General features: G+C 42.7%; 1 protein-coding gene across 1 annotated transcript; it reads left to right on the top strand.

Annotated features, from left to right (window-relative positions):
* Positions 1–58: 58 nt before the first annotated feature.
* On the top strand, positions 59–24,401 carry lamb1a (laminin, beta 1a). The gene is made up of 33 exons (XM_037452150.2): positions 59–297; positions 1,575–1,789; positions 4,568–4,706; positions 4,997–5,070; positions 5,640–5,828; positions 6,390–6,453; positions 6,538–6,740; positions 7,504–7,624; positions 8,076–8,264; positions 8,423–8,599; positions 8,812–8,924; positions 9,237–9,316; positions 10,484–10,619; positions 11,204–11,362; positions 11,985–12,112; positions 12,608–12,728; positions 13,161–13,362; positions 13,913–14,056; positions 14,360–14,591; positions 15,528–15,691; positions 16,346–16,570; positions 16,721–16,938; positions 17,015–17,111; positions 17,950–18,319; positions 19,546–19,730; positions 20,053–20,294; positions 20,654–20,863; positions 20,938–21,082; positions 21,813–22,020; positions 22,174–22,315; positions 23,105–23,281; positions 23,401–23,560; positions 23,749–24,401. Exons 1-33 carry the CDS (start codon positions 267–269, stop codon positions 23,886–23,888), a joined length of 5,400 nt encoding a protein of 1,799 aa, XP_037308047.2. The 5' UTR covers positions 59–266; the 3' UTR covers positions 23,889–24,401.
* Positions 24,402–25,085: the final 684 nt, after the last annotated feature.

Raw genomic sequence — 25,085 nt, 5'->3', positions numbered from 1 at the left:
TCTCACGGAGTTTTATTTTGAAAGTCCCCCCGGACGCCTCGTCCCGAGTTTAGAAACAGGCGGAGTCGCAAGACGTCTGAGATGGTCTGGACCTCTTGAGAGTTTCTAAACTATAGTTCTCTTTAGTTTAGAGTTCCAGAGTAGTGAAACGTTTTAAAGGAGGATTAAAGAGTTTCAGAGGACTAACGTTAAACGTTGCACGACTCGAAGGTTCCGGTCTATTTGAAGCCGTTCCTCTTGTTCGGATCAGACCGGAGATCAGCAGCATGTTGGAACTTCAGCTCTCGGTGCTGCTCGGTGAGTTCAACTACTAAAAAGACCTACGGAACGAATTCAATTATTAAATACTTAAATAATCTAAGTATTTAATCATTAAATATTTAAATACTATACTTAAATGCTGAATTAAATTATTGCCAAATAAATGTATGATGGTAATAAACTTGTCGGTCGATGTGATGAAGTTGAGTTGTTCAGAAGAAACTCTCTCATATAATTTTTAATTATGAATTCTTATTCTTATACAACGTTTTAGTCAAATGATTGAGTTCTCAATCAGATGACAAGTTCCCTGATTAAAGGTGTGATCAGAGATCAGTTTCTTATCTGAACTCTTCTGTTCGTTGATGATCAATGAGAAACTGTAGCTTGTAGAATACAATGTAACACTGATCCAAGATCCGCTTGTAAACGAAAGACGAGTTCCCCTCCCCCCACCACCTCAACCCCCCCCGCAGTGTCTCACCTGGTTGTTAATAAAAAAAAGCCACTGATTAAGGCACATGTTCAAACAGTAAAAGGAAAGAAGTAATTGAGGGCTCTGATGACACAAAGCTGCTCTCTTCTCCAACATGGAAAAGTTAAATTAACAGAAGATCAGACATGCTTCTGATCAGATCGAGAGCCGCACATATACAAAGCAGAGATACAGAAATACAAAGATGCAGAGATAACAAGCTACAAGATACTGAGCTAAAGAGCTACAGGATAGAGAAGAAAAACTGCACGCAAACTATTCCTCACATGTCATTTAGCTAAAGCGACTTACAATAAGTGCAATTCAGAAGATAATCCTCATATAATGATTAAATTAAATCATATTGAAATATTAAAAGGAATTTTCTTTTGCAATAGAAAAAAACCCTCAGGATTAGTGTTTTTTCTGTCCAAATATATTTACATTACTGTATATTTACATTCTGATGTATTTAAAATCTTAAAACACCTTTAATGGTGGATCATTGAAAATTCTGCATGATATATAATTACATAATTATCGTATTTGGTCCATAATGTAAAATGACCACACCTTCATGTGTAACATCTGATGAGATCAGTTGTGTGTTTGTGATAATGTTCACATATTTGTTTTGAATATTTTCTGTTAATCTGATTATTATTATTATAATAATAAACTTTGATGAATAAAATGACCTTTTATCTTCTTAGGCCAAACAACTAATCAGTTAATCAGCGTGATGTTTTGCCTGATTCAGACAATGAGCACTGACTGACAATGCTTTACTGCAAAGAGCATAAACCATAAAAATGTTCACGGCAGCCTCTGCTCTCAGTTCTGCAGGTGTTTATCTACGCTCAGGATGAGGGGGGCATGGTGGGAGGGGCACAGGATGACGTCAGCCTCCCGGAGTTCACTGATGTGTGCACAGAGGGAAGCTGTTACCCAGCAACAGGAGACCTTCTGATTGGCCGAGCCCACCAACTGTCATCCACCTCCACTTGTGGACTGACCCACCCAGAACCGTTCTGCATCGTAAGCCACCTGCAGGTAAACCGCACCTGAACAACAAAACATGCAGGTAAACAACACCTAATCAGGAGGATGGGAGAACCCCTTCGTGGCCCTGTTCCTCGTACGTGGCCAACTCCGTTAGATCAGGCTTTTCGGTTCCCCGAAGCAGGTTTGGCTAAATCACCTCAGCAACACATCATCCGGCGCAGGTTCATTTCAGACAGCTGGATTAGTTCTCCACTCCCCCAGGAAAAAAGGCAGCTCACTTCCTCATTGATGAAGGAGCGACGTCAGTTAGATTAACGTTTGTAGGCAGACAGTTCTACGCGATCGCAAAGACCCGTTTTTACATGGCGACGATGTCCTGTACGAGCGCTATCGATGATGAAGACAGCAATCATTTATTTACAAGGTTTTCTCGTAACGTTGCGTGTTGAAGACCACATGCTGCAGTCGAGCATCCCGCAGACTGTCTCCCATGTACTGTCTCTCATACGGTCTCACACACTGTCTCATGTCTCACACACTGGCCCTTTCTCAATATGCGTTCTTGTGTGGACTTTTGTTCTCGTGGACTCGTGAAACGTCATCAGTCGCAGCCCGAGTACTGTTCCAATTCTCAAGTCCGCATCTGGCCGAGAACGGTCATAATACCCGGATGTGGCTCGCCCCGCCCATTTTACCGGGCATGCATTGAAGCAGGCTCGTCTGTTCTTGTCAGAGCCAAATATCCCAGAATGCATTTCACCTCAGCAACAGGCAACAACGACAGAGGAAAATAAACACAACTTTATGTCGAAGTTTATAAATACTGCTTTTTTAAGTAACGTAATGTATTTTTCTGACTGAATAGTAAAATATTTAAGTCAAAAACTAAAATAAAAACGTATTAGCAAGACCAGCTGACGTGGTGACGTCATCAAGTCAGCTGCTGTTCCAATTGCGGAAATGACCGTTCTCCGTTCTCCCGAACCTGCGAGTCAGGACTCCCGAGTCTGTCTCCCGAGTCTATTCTCGCGGGAATGCCAGTCCGTTCTCGCCGTCTTAGGTATTGAGAAACGGCCACTGTCTCTCACACTGTACATATTTACAGTGCAGAAAACATCTGGAAAGCCGCTGCATGTTGTCCTCTTGTTCAGTTCTGTTGGTTTATTTGTCTCTTAATAAACTTCTGGATGTTCCACGTTTCACTGATTCATTTGATCATATGTCTGATAATGAATAATAGAAATATACTGATCCGCCCACACACGGATTCACCCAGACATAATAAAACTCCTAGTTCTATATGGTCATCTAAACGCACACATATACACATACCTATGATACATAAACTGATACAGTACATCCTCATAACTATTCATAACTCTCAAGACTCTTTGGGCTTGTTTTTGTATACTTCTGAAAGAGTTGAGATCATTACTCTCATTGGATGAAGATGCATCCATGAAGCCTCCTGCCAGCAGGAACATTTAAAAAAACATTATCTGATTGATTAGAGCGATGAGGCACTTAAAATAAGCTGTTACATTTTACCAACACTTACGCATTTAACGTTGTGTGCGATACTCTGTCGGGCTAGTAGACCTCGCAGGGGGGCAGTTTTTTGCCATGATTATATGATTCATTTAATTTTGTACAGCACAATATCAAAAATTTTCCTCAGAAGGCTCTACAGTCTGTACACGTGTGACATCCTCTGCCCAGAAACTTTCACATCGGTACAGGAAAAACTCTCCAAACAATGAAAAAGCAGAATAAAGGGAAGACACCTATTATTATCCTGATGACTGACATCTGGTTTAAACTAACGAGACAGTTTGAGCGCGGATCTGGCTTCGGGGAACCGAGATAGTCTGATGTCAATCATCTTGTTATTTTGAAATTGATAATGGGACATTTGATCAACTTAGTTGAACCATGTGCAAGAAACAGGGCCTAGGACTGTGAAAATTCTCCTGAGATACAACAGAACCAAACCAGCACAATCTGGTCTCACTAATCACACGTACACACACGTACACACACACGTACACACACGTACACACACACATTCTCAGACTCAATCCCACAGACACACAGACACACGGTGGCTAACTCTGTAGGGTTTTTATTTCTTCCATATCTCTGACAGGCTGGTCACTTTGTTTGGTTAAGTGTGTATTCTTTATGTGTGTGTGTGTGTGTTGCAGTCTGCACTGTTTCCTGTGTACATTGCCTCCCTAGGAGGCAGTTCTGGGCTCTGACAGATGTTTGTCCAGATGTTTCTGTGGAGAACAAACAGACTGGAGGACAGAGGGAACTGACTCAAGCTGTGGATCAGATCTTATTTCTGTGTGTTTAGACTATACTGACCACACAAGTCCTCCTGTTGCACTGATCCCAGGTCAGCTAACCCTAACCAGTGCTGCAAGGCGCAGCAAAGAGATCAGTATGGACTTAATCATGGCCCTACACAAAATTACACCATGACATAATTACGTTCCTCCTACACAGCCTTAAACACGAATAATAACTTAACATAAAAGAAGTCTGACCATCTTCAATTAATAAGAGAATGAATAATTAATAAAGTCAATATTTAACGAGCGTTTCAAAAAGGAAATTAACAACAAAATCAGCAGTTTAACAAAAGCAAAGGTTTCTCTTCAGTGAGGAATCTGTCGATTGTGCCTCTTTATTAACCCTTTGAAGCCCTCCCATGCCCACATCAACGTGGTGACAGGATCCGTTTCTACCTGTCTATCACACATTAATGGGTTGATATTTCTTTGTCTCTGCTTCCATCTTCCCCTGCTTGTCTCCATGGACCAGGAGGAGAAGAAGTGTTTCTTGTGCGACTCCTCGACTCCGTATGATGAGTTTAGCAGTCCGACCAGAGGTCATCGCATCGAGAATGTTGTCACCACGTTTGCTCCCAACAGACTGAAGACCTGGTGGCAGTCTGAGAACGGTGAGAAGGTTCAGAGGTCAACATCAGTCAAGCGGGGATGCAACCGGGTCGCCGTTGGTGTTATTAACTTTTTATGTATACATATAATAGAATTGTGTTATTAGCTTGATCCATGCTATTATAGTTCTAATCCTTTGATTATTATGATCCTCTTGGGTTCAAAGAAATGCTCATGTCTGTTTAGGATGACTGTGGGTATCAAACTAGAGGTCATTATTGATCAGTGCACTCATGTTCTGTTATACCTGGTCAACAGATGATTGATTATCTATTGGTGTAACGGTCTGTAGGTCTGGAGAACGTCACTCTACAGCTGGACCTGGAGGCAGAGTTCCATTTCACACATCTCATTATGACCTTCAAGGTAAACTTCCACAACCCATAGAAGTGTGGTTAGAATAATTATGCTTTTAAGTGACAGTACTTTTCGAACCTGAAAGGTTTTTTTTATGTCAACATAACATAAACATGAAGATGTCATTGTGTTCACCGGGTTTAATATGAGACCATAACATGGCAGATATATAGGACTGTGCACATTACTAACCCGCTGTTCTAAACCAAGTTAGACCGCAGACAGCATGGACAAACCAGCTACTTCTAGTTAGAGACGTGGCTTTGCTCTATGTGAGAAGACACAGTGTCACTTAGTAGAGTCTGGATAAGATGCTGCCATAGCTCATTTATAGTTCTATTTAGATATAGTTATATATACTGTATAGATAGTTATATGGCAACCGTGGAGTCTTTTTGCTCCTTTCTTGACTCACCTCACCAGGAGTTTGATTGGCATCCAACTACCTACTGCACATCGGGTGGAGGGTTAGATCCATATTAATTAAGCTGACCTCAGGTCTGATAGTAAACTGTTGATTCTCGGGTGGTTTATTTTGCCTTTTCTAACGTTGACAATCTTTTTTTTTTCTTTTTCAGACGTTCCGACCTGCTGCCATGTTGATTGAGCGCTCTGCAGACTTTGGGAAGAACTGGCAGCTTTATCGTTACTTCGCCTACGACTGTGAGAGCTCCTTCCCATCTGTGTCACAGGGTCCAATGCAGAAGGTGGATGATGTCATCTGTGACTCGCGTTACTCTGACATTGAGCCGTCCACTGAAGGAGAGGTACTGCAGTATTCACTAAGAGCTGATCTGGTAGTGTAATGGTAAAATATAATGCCATAATTTAGCTAACCATGAGTTTAATTGTGAGGGAGTTCCACAGCAGCAGCTGTGTGGGGTCTATCTCAGTAGAAGCATCTCAGAACACCTTTCCTCTTTGATCCTATTTGTCTATGCATAACATAGCTGTGAAGGACAAGTTGTGAATTTCTCCAGCGCTAGTCTTAAATCTAATCAAACATATGTTGTAAGGTCTTCAGGTCTGAGACCGTGTTGCCTGTCTCTGTCCCTTTAGCATAACAAAACCAAGGTGTTGACCCTGTGAAACTGTTTAAATATATCTGTATTGCTCTCAAACAAGCTTGCCACTGCCTGTCAACGTATAGCTGTTGTAGACTTTTTCTTCCTTACAAGAAATAAATGGAAAATACAAGATTCACAACAGGCTTTATAACTGATTCATGAATTTCTTGAGAACATCTTCAACCAGAGGATTGATGAGATATCATTGTGATGTCATCCTTTCAACGTTTTTAATAAAGTGTGAACATTTGGTCATTCCAGGTTATTTTCAGAGTTCTGGACCCAGTGTTTAGGATAGAAGATCCCTACAGCCCCAGAATCCAGAGTAAGTCCCCCTACACCAGACAATACAATGTGTTAAGAATATTGATAAGGTATTATCTATCACTGACCTTGATCTTTGGTTCAGACATGTTGAAGATCACCAACCTGCGGGTGAAGTTCACCAGACTGCACACGCTCGGAGATAACTTGCTGGACTCTCGTATGGAGATTAAAGAAAAGTATTATTATGCCATCTTTGACATGGTGGTCCGAGGAAACTGCTTTTGCTACGGACACGCTGCTGAGTGCGCCCCAGTCCAAGGAGCCGGCCAGACCAGTGAGGGCATGGTGAGTCATGAATTGGGCAGCTCTGAAGGAGGAAAGGGGAGTCCTATAGGGAGTGTGTTGAATCTTATAGGCAGCAGGGGGAGTCTTTTTGCAGGCATTGTGAGCTCTGAAGGGCAAACGTGGGTCCTGTAGCGGAGTCCTATTGACTGCAGGGTGAGTCCTGAATGATTCCCATAGGGCCGGGGTGTCATCACTCTTTTGGCTCGCAAGCTACTTTTCAATCGACCAACTCATGGCAGTCTACTCCCACCCCCAACCCCTGTTTGCACGAATAATACTAATAATGACTATTGGCAGTAACCAAACAGAACAACAAGGATGCATACCGTAAGAACAAAATGAATCCATTTAAAGAAAGCAACAAGCCTCTCATGTGTCAGAAGTGAGGGAATTGTCACAACCATTCCATACAATCTTGGTCACCACCTTATGACTGAATGGAGTCATCCAGGGTTGCTTTTGAACAAAATGAAATGTGTTGGTTAGTAAGCAAGGGTTGCTAATTAGCACTACCAAGTTTTCCGTTAGGCGACCCAACGTGTTTTTTTGCACTGCATTTCCAATCGACCCATTGGGCACCCCTGCTATAAGGGATAGGGTGAGCTCTGAAGAAGAAAGTTGACTCCTAAAGGGTGGAGGGGGACTCTTATAGGGGGTGGGGTGATTTCTGAAGAGGGAGGGTGAGTCTGTGTGAACACTTGGTCACTGCATACAAATATCAAAGGACTATTGATTATGATATCAGATGTGACTTTGTCTTTAGGTTCATGGTCACTGCATGTGTAACCACAACACTGAAGGTCTGAACTGTGAGAAATGTTTGGACTTCTACCACGACCTTCCTTGGAGGCCAGCCGAGGGGCGCAACACCAATGCCTGCAAAAGTGAGTTTGTTCTGGTCCATACAAATTTCTACAACCTCTAGTTACCGTCCATACAGGTTTCTTCTAACCGTTGTTTCTGGTCTGTACAGGTTTCTACCAACCTCTGTTTCTGGTCCATACGAGTTTCTAATGACCTCTGTTTATTGCCTATATACAGGTTTCCACTGACCTCTGTTTCTGGTCCATACAGGTTTCGACCGACCTTTTTTCTGGTCCGTACAGGTTTCTACTGACCACTATTTCTGGTCCACACTTTCTTTCTTTCTTTGTTTATATGGGGAGAAAGGGTTAAGGATCTTGCTCAGGGACACAGGACATCTAGCAGCCGGGGTTTCAAAGCACCAACCTTGCGATTACTGGCGCAGCCTCTCTACTCCACTTCACCCCCTAACTTGACTACATAGCTAAGTCTGACTGAATCTCATGGTTTCTTCTTTTATGGTGTTTGCAGAGTGTAACTGTAACCACCACACCTCCTCATGTCACTTTGACATGGCCGTGTTCGTGGCTTCAGGAAACATGAGCGGAGGAGTCTGTGACGACTGCCAGCACAACACGGCCGGACACAACTGTGAGCGGTGTGAACCGTTTTACTTTCAACATCCAGAGAGGGACGCCAGGGACCCCAACATCTGTCAACGTGAGCCTAGACATAAAGATAAAGTTCTCAGCATTGTTCAGTACCAACATCTAGAGAGGTTGATCCAAAATTTGACTAACTTTAGCACAAGAAAACTCAACATTTTGTACGGTTGAAGCCTGTAACTGTGGTATTTTGTTCCTCCTGTGCTCCTGTAGCCTGTAACTGTGACTCTGTGGGCTCGCTCAACGGAGGTCTATGTGATGGGACGACGGATGTTCGAGCCGGTTTGATCGCTGGCCAGTGTCGCTGTAAAGTCAACGTGGAAGGAGAACGCTGCGAGCGCTGCAAACAGGCTCACTACGGGATGGGCCACGAGCCGGAAGGGTGCAAGGGTACGACACCTGAGCCACATGAGCCACACACGCCTGAGACACTTGAGATACACATCTGAGACACTTACACATGGGACATACACATGAGAAACACCTGCGCTCAGGTACACAAACACAGCACCTGGATGTAAAACAGAATTCCAGACACATACACTGGTGTGTATATATATATATATTTATATTTATAACATGTGTGTACTTCTGTATTTTAGCGTGTACCTGCAGTCCGCTGGGAACACTTGCTGGAGGAAATCCCTGCGACAGTGAAACAGGAAGTTGTTTCTGTAAACGTCTGGTGATGGGCCGAGACTGTGACCAGTGTGTGGTGAGAACATGCACATTACATTACATTACATTACATTACATGTCATTTAGCTGACGCTTTTATCCAAAGCGACGTACAATAAGTGCATTTCCACATAGATACAAACTCAGAAAACAAGTATCAAGAAAGTACATTTTCATCAAATAAGCAGTTACAAAACATGTTATAGAAAAGTGCCATTATAAGTACAATTTAAGTGCTAGCATTGCACATACTGGTCACATATAACCAAGAAGTTAATCCAATGAGATTGGGAAGCTGACTGAAAAGGCAGGAAACACAGTGTGTGTGTGTGTGTGTGTGTGTTTTCAGGCTGAACACTGGGGTCTCAGTAACGACATGGACGGCTGTAGACCATGTGACTGTGACCTTGGAGGAGCCATCAACAACCAGTAAGCAAACAGTTTCCTGTTTCCATAGATGCACAAACAAACTGCATCTGAGCAGATCTAAGAATTCATCTCAGATTAGAATTGTTTTAAAAATGACTTGCTTTATGATTTTGTTTTTAGGTTTTCTTACAACAAAAAATATTTGTAATATCTGAAAATACTAAAATGTCCACACATTGATTAATAGGGATCAGCAGCATGACAGCATTGGTGGTGCATGGAGTACAGTGTACTGGGAACCGCAAGGTCGGTGGTTTGAATCCTAGCTGCCCCATGCGCCATGTCGAAGTGTCCCAGAGGAAGACACCCATTCCTAATTTCTTCCCTGGCAAAGTATAAAGAAACTGTGTTAAAAATTCAATGCAAGTCACTTTAACATAAAAGCGTCAGCTAAGTGACATGTAATGATTATTCAGAGGCTAAAAGTTGAGTTATGTTTCTTCATTGAACGTATTTGTTCATGCACATTTCTATATCTTATGTTTCTATAACCAATGGCTTTGTAACGTAGCTTACGTTTTTCACTTATTCCTACAATATTGTGTTTCCACCCCTCTACCCCAAAGATAAAAGCTTTGCATCCAGTAGAATGTGGTGGGTTTCCAGTTTAAACCAATGGTACCAGCACTTGTCTTCATGGCGGGACGAGCTGTCTTGTTTGTGCGAGGCTTTTCAGACGTGATGGACAAAAAGTGTTCACAGATGGAATCGCTATGAAAATGTCTGAGGGTGTAGTGCACGGTGATGTGGTGTGATGTGTTGGTGGTGTGCTGGTTTTGGTGTGTTGGTCTAGTGGTGTCGTGGTGCGGTGCTGGTAGTGTTGTGGTGTTGGTGTCAGTGGTGCGGTGTTGGTGGGGTGTCGGTCTGGTGGTGTGCTGTTTGGGTGGTTTGGCGTCTCCAGATGGGGCTACCTTTGATTCTGCTCCATTGTGTCAACTGCCTTTCTCCCAGTCTGAAGAAATGGATCTTAGGTGTATTCTTGAATCAATTTTTGCATTCATGCTCACATTGAGCAGTTTAAATCTTCTTTCCACTATTCTGTAACAGCTTTAGTGTTCCCAGGTCCCTAACCCTCATCCCAGAGCTTCATTTTTAAAATTATTTTCCGTTTCCTTCCTTTTGTTTACAATATTTCCTTTTTCTTCTTTTTCCCTTGTGGTCTTGCAGGTGTGATCAAGTGACTGGTCAGTGTGTCTGCAGGGATCATATGTTCGGTAGACGCTGCGATCAGGTGGAGTCTGGCTTCTACTTTATTGCTCTGGATCACTACACCTATGAAGCAGAGGACGCAAAGTTTGGACCTGTGAGTAATCTTTTGACTTGAACATACTCTAAGTCTAACCCTGCTACCTAAGGAATTACCAATGGATAAAATAATATATCAAAGTAGTGAATGCATCCAAATGAGTGTCCAGTTTAGAGTTGGGTAAAGAGGGTGTTGGGTATAAAGACTGTCTGGTAAACAGGGTGTCTGGTAAAGAGTCGGGTAAGGAAGGTTGTTGGTGCCAGACGGGCTTGTCTGAGTACGTCATAGACTGCTGATCTACTGGGTCCCAAAATATCCAGTGAGCTGTAGTTGTGTGGATGCCTTTCCTGATGTGAGGATGTTCCGGATGATATAAAGGCTACTCAAAGAAACACTCAAAGAATCAACTGCGTGATGCAGTCATGTCCATATGGACCAAAATTTCTGAGGAATGTTTCCAAATCATTTTTGAAAGTCTGTCACTAAGAATTAAGGCAGTTCTGAAGGCAAAAAGGGGTCCAATCTTTTACTATCAAGGTGGAGCTAATAATCTGTCATTGACTCAAATGGTAATGCTGAAATTTCAGCACCACGTGTGATGTTGTTTTGTCTGTTTTCATGTCTTCACCTTGTCTCTCTAGGGAGTGACAGTGGTCCCAAGACACCACCCTCTGGATCGCAATCCCACCTGGACAGGTATCGGCCTTGTTAATGTTCCAGAAGGGGCCTTCCTGGAGTTCTCTGTGGACAACATTCCCCACTCCATGGAGTACAACATCCTTATCCGCTACGAGCCCCAGGTAACGTACTATCCCCCACGAGAACCAATAATCAATAAAGGAATATATCTAACTTAGCTGGTAACTGGAGGCTGCATCTTAGATAAAAGACGTTAAGTCAGATCAGACCTGTCAACAATACAAACATAATCACCAGACTTATTGAATGGTAAATAGTAAAGCGCTTTAAAAAGTACATGTCATCTACATAAGGACATATCAGTTCCCTGATACTATCTAGTGATGACTGCTCTCTATTCAAACCCTCATCAGGGAGATTTCACTTGTCACTGCAGGAATAGAAACCAGTGTTCTTTGTTGTATATCGCTCCAAAACAACATAAAATAGATTTCACAGTCATTCAAAGTCTGACAAAGATGTCACACAGAACACACTTATATATTTATATTTATTAGATTTTTTTTTCATGAAGCAAAATAGAACGACAGCAAATATACTGTCACAATATTCATAATTATAGTGGTAGTAACCATAGTAAGAAGGTTTTATAACTCTCACATGTAGAAAGGAAAGAAAGAAGAAAATAAATAGATAAAAAATAGAAAGTTGAAAAAGTTTAATATATAATGAAAAAATGATATAAAAACGCATCAAGCTGTGATGTGTTTGTTGGTCCTGAAGCTGCCTGACCAATGGGAGGAAGTTCTGATGACCGTGATAAGACCTGGACCAATCAGAGCAGACAGTCGCTGTGTTAACACCGTGCCCGATGACGACCACCAGATGATCTCACTTCACCCCGGCTCACGGTAACACTCCGCAAACACTTCTATTAAATCTTACATATAGTAAAACAGGGTTACACAATCAAAATTCATCACGGTCAAATTAGGCAATCAGGTCCAGAACATCAAATATATGGATAACTTGTTTTGTCAATTAATGCCAATTTTTATTGAATTAGCCCCATAGTTGTATTAATGTCTGTTTCAATTGGAAAATTTCTAACTGCATAAATTAGAAATAATGAATATACAGTCATATACATACATACAGTAGTAGCTGGCCTATTGATGACCATGGGGCCTGGCGATACATTGAGCCCCAAAAAGACTTAAGATAAAAAAAAAAATGTTTTTGGAAAAGCAGCTGGACCTAGATCAGCCTGACAAGCAGCAATGTTTTGTAAGAAGGTGACCAGCCGGATCTTTACGGCTGTGTATTGCTGTTCCTGTCTTTACTTCTTCAGGTGTGAGTCGATAGTTGAACCATAAACATCCCGGTTCTGTTTCCTGTCTCCTCAGATATGCGTCTCTTGCGAGACCTGTTTGCTTTGAGTCTGGTCAGAACTACACGATCCGCCTCAGTCTGCCTCTGTACTCGGCCCTCAGCGATGTGCAGTCTCCTTACACACTCATCGACTCGGTGAGGGACCTCCAGTCGGATCCACAGTGATGCTTTCAGATGTTATGTTGGGTCCAAACACAATGTCAAGTTCCTTTTAGTGCTACAATAAGATTCTTTAAATGAGTGCAGTTTCCCCATTTGAAAGGGAAATGCCAAGTCTCCCCGCTGGATTTGTCAGATCTTTCTTTGCATGTGTCCCTTAAATCGCCAACTTTAAGGGTTTCCCTGAAAAAGTGGTTACACCCTATTTTCTGCCTGGGTTTCCTCAATTGATTTACCTACCGTCTTTCTTATTCCTCAGTTTATCATTGCCTTTTATATTTATTATATATGTTTTTTTAAATAAATCAAATAAACCCTTGTTTGACTTCACGCCTGGAGACAGCAGTAGAGCTGGATGGATGACTTACTTCACAGAATCTAGTCACTAATGGCTTTTTTCATCATCAGATCGTGTTGATGCCACACTGCAAAAACCTGGAGATCTTCTCCACCTCAGAAGGAGGAGACTCCAGTGGGAACAGTGGTTGGGAAACCTTCCAGCGGTACCGATGTCTGGAGAACAGCCAGAGCGTCACTCGGTCTCCGATGACCGACATCTGCAGGAACTTCATCTTCAGCATCTCCGCCATGTTGCACCAGGGAGCTAGAGGTAGGCTGGTCCACCTTCAGGGTCAGCACTAGAACCAGGGAGCTAAAAGTAGGCTTGCCAACTTGTTTTCAACTGGCCATGAATCGTTTTCTGATCTAAACCAAGAACCCTCCAAACAGACACAGCTCCTCTTAGGCACAAGTTGTGTTGGTTTATCTCTGCTCTCTGCCTCACTCATTTCTTTCATGTAGCCACAGAGTTTCTTCTTCTTGTAATAGCGAGCTGTACCCAGCATGCAGTTCTGCAGAGTAATTTCATGCATTTACAATTATTAGTATTGCAAATTGTTTATGTGTCACTAGCTGTTGTGTCGTGGTGTTTCACCCTGTTAAAGAGCATTTGTTTTGCGGGTTACTCAGTCACGGTTCTAACTTTATAACCAACTTTATAACCAGAAAAGGTGCAGCACAAGTAGAGTCCATTTACCATATGCTTAAAGTGTTTCATCATCAGTCTCTCAGACGAGATCCGTAGAGACTGCTTTGTTGTCTTGTGCTGTTGAAGCTGGTCGTTGTCTAACAGATCTTTTGTGTTGGACTACATTTCCCAGAATGCCACTGTGATCCTCAGGGCTCCCTTAGCACCGTGTGTGATCCCAGCGGGGGTCAGTGTGAGTGCCGCTCCAATGTGGTCGGCAGGAACTGTGACCGATGTGCTCCGGGAACCTTCGAGTTCGGACCCAACGGCTGCAGAGGTCAGAGCCCCGATTACATGATTTATTAATGATAACCATTCATATAGGACTTGTATATGATTTATGAATATATTGTGTACATGTGCTTTGAGAGACTTTGAGAGAAAATATTCAGCAGTGTTGTCATTGTGTGACTGTAGACGGTTTCAGTGTTTGTGACAAGTGACTTGTATGAGGACTAAGCAAAGGTTCAGAGGAAATAATATGAATATAACATTGTATATTGTAGTGTCCTATATTTCAGTTTCTTACAGGCATTGAACATCAAGTATATACTGAGTGTATCCTTTCCTTTCTTTGCAGCATGTTCCTGTCACCCTCAGGGTTCACAGAGTTTGTTTTGCAGTGAGCTGACTGGAAAGTGTGCCTGTGTTTTTGGAGCGTATGGCCGGCAGTGTGATCGTTGCCTGCCCGGTCATTGGGGCTTCCCCGCCTGCCGACCCTGCACCTGCAACGGACACACCGACGACTGCGAACCCAACACTGGGCGCTGCATCGACTGCCGGGATCACAGCACGGGACATGCCTGTGACAGGTGAGTTGTGGAAGTCTGGGGAAGAGTTCGAGGTATATGCTATATGCTGACGTAGGTGGGTTAGTTGCAGGGTTCCTGAAGACTCAACTTTGGTAATGGGTCTCATCATTGGTGTGCTTCACCTGATGCTTTTTTTAAAATCCATATCTCGTCCTTTTGCATATTGCTTTATGTTTTGAATGTATACATTTTCAAATAATACATTTTAAAACACGTGCCATCCTCTTTTTATTTTTTCTCCATCACCGTTTTTAACGTTACATTGAAATTTTCTTTTTCTATTTTGTATAGCCCGAAATTTACAAATTCTCCTCAGAGGCTTTACAGTCTTTACAACCTTTGACCTTCACATCGGCAGAGGAAAAACTCCCCAAACTGAAAACCCTTCAAACTGTGATCGCTCCGATGAATAGAACTTACACCAATCAAATGATCTAGTTTGGAAATCCTCAAACAGACCAGTGCTTTGTAGAAAGTCACACAACCAATTTGCGATGGATTCCTCCAGGATCTTACAGAGGAGATAGATCTGTACAACTTATTTGGAGCAAGAGTAGGTTTCTTAATTAGTGGGTTCTCGTTGCCATTCTTCTTTCCAGAGGAGCAATAGCGTCCAGCACCATTCTCAAAGAGCCTGTTGCAGAATCGACCAGATGATCGATCTGGGATGGACTGAAGTTTTCACAGGAGTCTTCTGATATCTTGAGACAGGACACTGAACTTAGAGCAGAAGGAAACACCTCTTTAAATGAGGCTACAGCGGTATCCGATAAGCATCGACTGTAGAAACCCTCTCCAAGAAGGAATACAACCACTCCACGGTGTGACAATGGGACGGAACCAAACCCTCGTGGAGTCAGCGGGAGACCTTCAAAGCTGTGTGTCCCTAAATGTGCCGATTAGGATTCGGCGTTACTCACTTCTACTTCTGTTCAGGTGTCTGGATGGTTACTATGGGGACCCCCTGTTGGGATCAGGTGACCACTGTCGCCCATGTATGTGTCCCGATGGCCCCGGCAGCTTGCGGCAGTTTGCAGGAAGTTGCTACCTTGGTGACGACACCCAACAGGCCGTTTGCGTCTGCGACAACGGATACAGAGGTCAAATCCTACACTGTTTTATTATTTGTTGTTGTTAACACTAAAGTCAAACTTTATTTCACACTGAGATGTATACAGAAATAAAAACCTCTACATTTAAGTAGGTATGAATTATTTGGCGATGCATATGAAACATATCAACACGTTATTGGTATTTAACTAATGATGAGTTTGATTTGTTGATGAAACAATCTTTTTGTGTTAAAGCAGAAACTGAATGAAGAAGATAATAATTACAGCTGTGTTTATTACTGTGATTATCGTTATAAAATTATAGAACAAGTTTCTGATTGGCGGTTTTAATGTTCTCTTCAGATGAAGTTTCAGTGATGAAACAGAATCACTGGTTCAGACTGTTGTGTCTGTTAGTGAAATGTTTAAGTAACAAAAGCAGTTTGTCAATTAGAGAATCTGAAGAAATATGATGAAAGGTAACAGCTTCACAAAAGGGAAATGAAGTGTAAGCTCTGAAAGCAGCTGGTTGGTTGAAGAATTAAAGGATGTGAGCAGTGAAAATGCCACAGTGTAGAAAGTGAAGCAAATACAGGTGAAACTCGAAGAATTAGAATATCGTGCAAAAGTTCATTTATTTCAGTAGCTGAATATAGAAAAGTGACTTTAACTTAACCTACAATCTGTGTAAACTCTCTGCAGGTTCTCGCTGTGACGAATGCTCACCTGGTTACTATGGAAACCCTGGAGACGTGGGGGGGCAGTGTCAGCCCTGTCAGTGCAACAACAACATCGACATGTTGGACCCGGAGTCCTGCGACAGTCGAACCGGCGAGTGTCTGCGCTGCCTTTACCACAGCGAGGGCTACGCCTGCCAGAGCTGCAAACATGGTTACTATGGCAACGCCCTGCTGCAAGACTGCCAGAGTGAGTTCACGAGTTTGCGGGACTAAGTCTCCACAAAATTCCCTTTTCATAATTATTTTCTCAAATCGGAGCAGTGAAGTGAATTTCGATAGACTCTCTGATCTTCATGAATCCAGAGTTGATTGAGTAAATATCAACGATCCTCCACAGAATGTGTCTGTAACCAGCTGGGCAGCGACTCCTCCACCTGTCCATCTTCCGGCGACTGTCACTGCGACCGCAGCAACGGGCAGTGCCACTGCCTCCCCAACGTAGTCGGCCAGCACTGTGACCGCTGTGCGCCCGACACCTGGAACGTGGCGAGCGGCAGCGGCTGTGAGGCCTGCGCCTGTGACCCCAGACACTCGCATGGGACGTCCTGCAACGAGGTGAGGGGCGAGTCATGATGTGAAGCCGGTTCCTCCACTGAGTCGTGTTTACAGGGGACGTTTGTTCTGTCCACAGATCAGCGGTCAGTGTTCCTGCCAACCCGGCTTTGGAGGAAGAACTTGCAGCGAGTGTCGAGAGCTGTTCTGGGGAGAGCCAGAGGTCAAATGTCACGGTATGTTTACCACACTGCCATTGGGAAACAAGCGTTTTCTTCTTTTTCAATTTGAGGATGGTTGATCTGCCGCCCCAATGCCTCGTAGGTGCATTCCAGACCCCCGCATCCTCTGCTGCGCTCAGCTGTAAATTCTATTAAGTCCAGATGTTGTCCAAGGCCTGAAGGTCCCGTTGCCATGGAGACGAGATCAGAGATATATCTGATCCCACAAATATTCCTAAAATCCCCAAAGAGGCTTTGTTAATGTGAAAACTGGTATGGGGGCGGAAGGTTACATATGTAGCACAGCACAGTCTGTATGTCTCTCTCTCTTTGACTTTGTCTCTCTTCTATGGAAGTAAATCTGTGCCATCGGGGGTTGAAATAAAAAGTTGATTGAATTTCTAGCACTGAATATTTATGCATTGAAATTATGTACCTGAATGTTTTTCAACATTAAAACACGGTGTTTTAATGTTGAAAAACATTCAGGTACATAATTTCAATGCATAAATATTCAGTGCTAGAAATTCAATCAACTTTTAATTTCAACCCCCGATGGCACAGATTTACTTCCATACTCTTCCTGTTTTCATCTCTCTGTCTGTTTCATGTTCACAGTGAAATCTTAGTCTGTATCAGTTTTGTCGTTTCTGCTTGAGGGGGTTTCCACTGTGTTAACTTCAAACCACACTGTCGTTAATCAAATGGAAGGGTTGATCCTGACTTTAGACGTTAGTCCTTAAACTAGACAGTGATCATGTGATCGGCTACTCTAGTAGGCGGTGATTGTGTGAGAGCACAGCTGGGTGTGGTGTCAGGTGTGAACCTCTAACCCCCTCTGTTCCTGTCCCAGCCTGTGACTGTGATCCTCGGGGAATCTCACAGCCGCAGTGTAACAAAGATAGCGGTCACTGCGTCTGTGTGGAGGGGGTCTCTGGCCCGCGATGCGATGTCTGCAGCCGCGGCTTCTCTGGAACGTTCCCCAACTGCCAGCGCTGCCACCAGTGCTTCACAGAGTGGGATGACGTCATTGGTCAGTTGACCAATCAGACACACCGCCTCGTCAACAAGGTCAACGCCATGAAGGCCAGCGGTGTCAGCGGACCATACAAGAAGTCCATCGATGGCCTGGAGAGGAGCGTCGCTGACATCTGGGTCGTCCTCAACCAGAACCCAGCCTCTCAACCTCTTAGCGAGACCCAGGAGCTGCTGCAACAGGCCAGGCAAGATTATTTGTCATTTGAATAATAGACATAAAGCAACTGGCTAAGTGATATTATAGTTACTCTGAATAGACATAAAGATGTTTAATCATGAAACGGAAACAAATCAGCAACACACCAGGTGAGAATATATTTAATCTGGATCGAGGACGTATATCAACAGGCCAGGTATACAGTGGATATAAAACAGACACAAATCATGTCCGAACTTTTTCCCCCTTTAATGTGACCTATAATGTACAAATTTAAACCAATAAAATAAATCCTTTTCGAGGGGTAGATGACATAATAATTTGCCTGCTTGCATGAATCTGCCCCCCCTTTAAACTAAACTTTGCTCGGTCTTCATTCCATGAGCCACCCCTCCCCCGACCACACCCCCTTAGATTGCTTCGCAGATGTTCCATTGGATTCAGGTCCATTCAATCCATTTGAACCTTCTTTGTTTGGTTCTTTGTTTTTAGAAGACAGAATAGGCTTCTGTCTTGTCACTGTTGGTCCATATGTTCTCCACTTGATGATGATGTCTTCACTGTGTTCTATGGAATATGACCTTCTTCTGGCTGATACTTTTCAACTACAAGATGCCACTAAGAAAATGTGAGGAAAATACTTCTGGAACATCTGAAGTTTGTTTGGAATGAATCAGCATTACTTTAAATGCTGAAATGGGTTTACTGACTACTATTCAACGTGAGCTTGAATGTGATTGATGTGGTTCATTCTCAACTCAGCCACATCCCCATTTATAAGAGGGTGTGCAAACTTATGTGACCACGTTATTTCATTTTTCAATTTAATTTTACATCATAGGCCACAAATGGTGGAAAAGTTCTGACATGATTGGTGTCTGATGACATCAGAACCACAGAGAGCCTTTACCTCTTCAAACTGAAGACACACCTCTTCAGACTAAATCTCCACTAAAACACTAACAGACTGTAGCACTTAAACTGTACTTATAATAGATCTTATCTATAACAAGTTGTAAAACTGCATGTTTGATAAAATTGCACCGTTTCGTGTTCTTCTGAGTTTGTATCTCAACTGTTGAAATGCACTTATTGTAAGTCGCTTAGGATAAAAGCGTCCGCTAAATGACATGACATGTGATGTGATGGAATGTCTTGGTCTCATTCTATTCATATCAACTGTATATTCAATCTCAGACTAAATCAGCCTAGATTACGGTAAACTGTGACCTCTGACCTGTTTGTTTCCCTTAGTGACCTAATGGGGACCCTGAGCCAGATGTTGAACCAGACTGAGCAGACTCTGATCCAAGTAGAGGACCAGGACTCTGCTGTTGAAACAAAACTGGACTCTGTGATGTCTGATGCACATAAACTGGAGCAAACTGTTCAAGAGCTGATGGATCAGGTTGAGTTCATCAAGAACTCAGACATCCGAGGTGAGAAGGGTTAAGGGTCACTGGTCAGTTTTTTAGTCAGGTCACCAAAATGTTTTTAAAAATCTCTTTGGTTTATCTTCTTGCCTGATAAAACACTGGAACCTTTTATATCTTCAATTGGACCAGAGTACACATGGAAATAACTACTTGAGGTCCACTCACTCACTGATTCTGCAGCTCTCAACCATGTGAACAGGGCAATGTAACATCCGTGCTGATTGGTGACAGGTCCATCAGAGGTCATCTGGGAGGGTTAGTGTTTGGGATCTATATCTGTTTCTGTGGATCTCTCTTCTGAGTTGTACTTCCTGTCTGTCTCTAGGGGCGACCGACAGCATCACTAGGTACTTCCGTCAGTCCCTAGCGGCTGAAGTTGGGGCGAACGCCTCCACCATCAATCCGGGCAGCCCTGTAGAAACCTCGATCGCTCTACGGCAACTCACAGAGGCCAAACTGAACCAAAGCAGAGAGGAATTCCTGAGGAAACACACTGAGCATGCTCGCAGACTGGACGACCTGGCAGGAGAGCTGCAGACTCTGGACCTATCGGAGATCAGCCACAAGGTAGGAGATAAGGATGTTTAATAAGCCCCCTTTTGTTTCTTTTTGTTGTGACCTTCACTTTCTTATGATGAACTTTACTTTATCAAGTCGGTCTCAAATAGAGATTCACAGTCAGTCTCAATGAATAGTTCTCTCCGATTAAGAAGTCCCCACATCGTAAAAATGAGTCTCCTTCTAAAGGAATAACCTCCACTGCCGCACATCATTTCCATGCCATTCATTAATACAGAGGGTTTATAAACTTACAATATATTTTACGTCTATTAAAGTGTTAATGTCAATCTGCAGTTTAAAGACAACTTTATTTTATCATTACTAGATTTAACTCTAGTTCAATAAACACATGTTTACTCTCACAGACCTGCGGCAGCCCATCATCGGGTCAGGACTCGTGCTTGTCTTCCCCCTGTGGAGGTTTGGGCTGCGTGGACTCTGAGGGTCAGACCAGGTGTGGAGGTGAAGGGTGTGATGGGGTGATAACTGTGGCCAGCAACATCTGGAAGAAGACCCAAGACTCTGAGCAGGAGATCATCAGTGCCATGCAGGAAGTGGAGAAGCTCTCCCAGATGGTGAGTCTGGGTCCTGGTCTTGGCTAGATCGAGTTTATGTGGACCGCATGTTGTCACCTGTGTGTCGTCCTCAGGTGTCGGAGGCCAAATTCAAAGCGGACGAGGCGAAGCTGAGCGCTCAGGAGGTCCTGATGAAGTCCAACAGGACAAAACAGAAAGTCCTGCAGAGCAACGAGGAGCTGAGAGTCCTCATCAGACAGATCAGAGACTTCCTCACACGTACGTCGATCACTTCCTGTTCAGAGTTATGTGACCTCCAGCTGTTCCAGGTGTTCACTGAGCACTGGCCCCCTCGGTAGTCCTGACATGGGTTGAGGAGCATGATCTCGATCAAGAGTTTTATTATTTTTATTATTACTATTTTCCTTGACCAGAGACCATTTCTGAATCGAGTTCATGTGTTCAAGCGAGTTCAAGCTATAATACTGAGACAATAACAGGAGGACAATAATAGCAAGACAATTACATAAAGACAGCATTGGACAATATTAACTGACAATGATAATGAGACAATACTAGTGGGACAAAAATTGCAAATCAAAGATAAGACAACAATAAAACGTAAGAGGACAATAAGAAGACAAATTTAGTAAGTTAATAATACAACAATGATAAGACAATAAGAGCAATAAGATGTTTAATTATTCTATATGCTATAAACATCTGTGCTGATCCAGTTCCTCTCTTATTTTTCCTGTGCGTTTTGGTTTGCACATGGTTTCACATTATTGAAAAGAGTTCAATTTTAAAGAGCCGTCACCTTTTCTTTTCAAACATCTTCAACACCCCACAACCTAAAAGTATCCTGAGCTCATCCTGACTTTAGAACCACCAGCTGGTTGGAGCCCGAGGACCAGTCCATCTGATGGTCTGAATTACCCACCAGATGGGGACAAGTTCATGAACCTTCTGCCGTTGACGATGTTCATATATACATGTCACGTTTCAGAGGACGCTGCTGACCTGGAGAGCATCGAGCTTGTGGCCAACGAGGTGCTGGCCATGCAGATGCCGACCACACCGGCCCAGCTGCAGAATCTGACAGAAGACATCCGTCAGAAGGTGGGAGAGCTGGGACACGTAGAGGACATCCTGCAGCAGAGCGCCGCCGACATCCAGAGAGCCGAGAACCTGCTGGACCAGGCCCGCTTAGCCAGGTGAGTCCAACCGGTCCTACCGGGTCAACCCGGACGGCCTACCAGTTGATTATGCTAGAAAAGGGCATCTCTCACGACCTGAAGATGATGGTGAGGATCAGTATGAGGAGGAGGGTGATGGTGATGGCATGTGACCCCTCCTGTGCTTGTCAGTGAGGAGGCAGCAGATGTTAAGGACTCTGCAGAGAAAGTGAAGCGAGCTCTTGAAGAAGCTCAGAAGGCTCAAACCAGCGCCAGCAGCGCCATCCAGCAGGCCGCTGCCGACATCCAGAACACCAACCAGCTGCTTTCTTCTGTGAGTAGTGACAATGTTTACTGAACGTTTATATCATCCTGTTATAATTTTTATTAAAAAAATGTCTTTCTCCTGTTTCAATGTTTACACAGTGTTTACTAGACATTTACTATGTTTACTAATCCTGTCTTAATGTTTACTAAACAAGCATGTGGTTCAACTAAGTTGATCAAATGTCCTTTTAGCCAGCTCAGGTTAACCCAATGATTGACTTTCTAAAAAAGTACAACAGCAAATAAACTCCAAGGAAGACTAGACACATACGAGAAATCATCAAGAGCAGGATATGTATATTTGAATAATTTCTCTCGTACGTTGTTCATTCTGTATAAGTTAAATGCGGTTTGGTAAATATATCGGCTAATTTAAAAATATATCGGCTAAAAGTGCCTCATCGCTCCAATCAATCAGAATATATTTCTTTAAATGTGTCTGCTGGCAGTAGGCGTCATGGATGCATCACATGAGATAATAAAATATTTGTTTCCACTTAAATAATAATGTAATTGATACAAATGTATATGTATTGTTTGCACTTATTTATCATATATGTGTATATACAGGAATGTGTAGATGACCATTTAGAAGTTTGAATATGTGTTAGGGTGGATCAATATGTATCTATCATTCATAATCAGAAGTTCAATCTATTGAAGCAGTGAAACACGGAACATCTTCACCAAAGCACCAAAAAAACGATGTTCTCCGCATCGCCGACGCAGTACACAAATGTACCACCCCCAAAAAGGGTCATCATACATGAATGCTGCCTTTCTGTGCTGCATTTAGGTGGAGTTGGAAACGTCCCATGCAGAGTTGAAGCTGAATAACTCCACCCAGAGGCTTCAGAGGCTGGAGAAAGACGTGTCACTGCTGAGAGACAAAAGTCTGAACATCGCTCTGAGTACTGAACGCACCAATCAGGATGCAGCGAGCATCAGAAAGGTCGCAGAGGAGGTGAAGGAGGTGAGTTCACCTGTCAAACACTTAATACACAAAGCGGGTCGCTCTGTGAAGGACACTTAAACTAGAAGACATTGACAAATGTTGTCTATAATAAGTGTGTGTGTGCGTGTGTGTGTTAGGACCTGGACTCTGAGCTGAAGGAGAAATATTCCAACGTGGAGCAGCTGATTGGTCAGAAGGCAGGGGGCGTGGTGAATGCTAAGAAGAGGGCGGAGTCATTGCAACAGGAAGCCAAAGAGCTTCTGCTGAAGGCTAGCGACAAACTGCAGCTGCTCAAAGGTGATCTTACAGACATGATAACTCGTGTCTCCTAGCCAAACAAAACGACTGGAGGCAACCGTGGCTCACCAGTAGAGCTTTAAAGTACAGCCATAATCAATATCACATATGTTCCAGCAATCAACAACAATCAAATCTCTGCATCAACAATTACATTAGTACTAACATCTTGTTTTGTTTTTATACAGACCTGGAGAAGTCTTACGAAGATAATCAGCGGACTTTAGAGGAAAAGGCAGAAAAGCTGGTGACCCTAGAGGCGGCCGTGAAGGAGCTGCTTCAGGAGATCAGCAGCAAGGTCACCATTTACTCCACCTGTCTCTTCTAGGGTCAAAGGTCACTTGTCTGTTGGAGTTGGATTTTTGGTTACAAAGGTTTAGAAAGGTTTAGGGTTATGGATTGCTTTGTCGATTTTTCTTTGTCGATTCAGAAGTGACCTCTTTTAATTAATAACCAGAGACCAAGGACCAAAAATTAAAGACAATCATTGCGAAATCAAATGATGGTATTTGAAACCAAAGATATTTTGATACCACTCTGACAAAGATATTCAATGTTAAACTTTCAGCTACTTTGTCAAGGAAAGTGTAATAACATTTTATAATATTCAGTCCGCTGCATTAGGTAGCTTTGTGTTATGAATTTATGTTTGGAGCTTTGGTAACGTCTCTTATGTTGTACTTTTGTGTGTAATACAAGTAATTAACATAGTTATGAAACAGTGAATGTTGAAACCATGTAGCTTTTAACTTTCATTTTGTATTTCCTGTTTTTCTTTTTCTACGTTGACAAAACTTTGAACCAAATAAACTTTTAATAAACACTTCTAGCTAAAATCACAGTACGTGCACAACTGTGAACACCTGATATATACAGCCTAAGATACTTATCTATATATATGTATATATAGATATATATATACACGTCACGGGACTGTCGTGTTATAAATATGAAGAAACTCCGGACGGAAACGAAGGCACCTTGGATTGAAAGTTCCAATCAAAATGATTTAAAAAAATAAAAGGTGTTTAGCTAAAAGACCAGTGGTCTCTACAATCAACAGGGCACAGCCAGCCCATTGATTACCCATAGTTCCTGTCTGCTGCTTCTACCAATGAACTCCTAGAACAATGGCTGCCTACAGATACATTGGTATTATTCTATTGATTACAGTGGTTTTACTACTATTTGAGGAAAGAAACATGAATATACAGTAGCTCAATATGGCTCCTACAATATCATTACTTTATTGATTATAGTTTCAAAATCATGGCCGAATCCTGGCGTTACCCTAAAGGCATTTTATTAATGATTAATTTGTGAACCGGGTCGTCAGTTTATTTCTAATGCTCTACAGGACACACCATCTATAGAATTGTACATGGGAGCAATCAGCCAAGGTTAGACAATACAATGGCACTACAATGCTAGCGCATAAATACCCTAGTTTAGCTAATGATAGCCTTAGCTGCCTAACAACAATTCTCAAAATAGTTATAGCAATTAAAATGTCCAGGCTTCCACA

The sequence above is a fragment of the Pungitius pungitius genome, chromosome 6 (assembly GCF_949316345.1).
Source record: "Pungitius pungitius chromosome 6, fPunPun2.1, whole genome shotgun sequence".
Classification (NCBI taxonomy): Eukaryota; Metazoa; Chordata; class Actinopteri; order Perciformes; family Gasterosteidae; genus Pungitius; species Pungitius pungitius.
The sequence above is the reverse complement of the archived record's forward strand: the minus strand, read 5'-3'. Positions and strand labels throughout refer to the sequence as shown.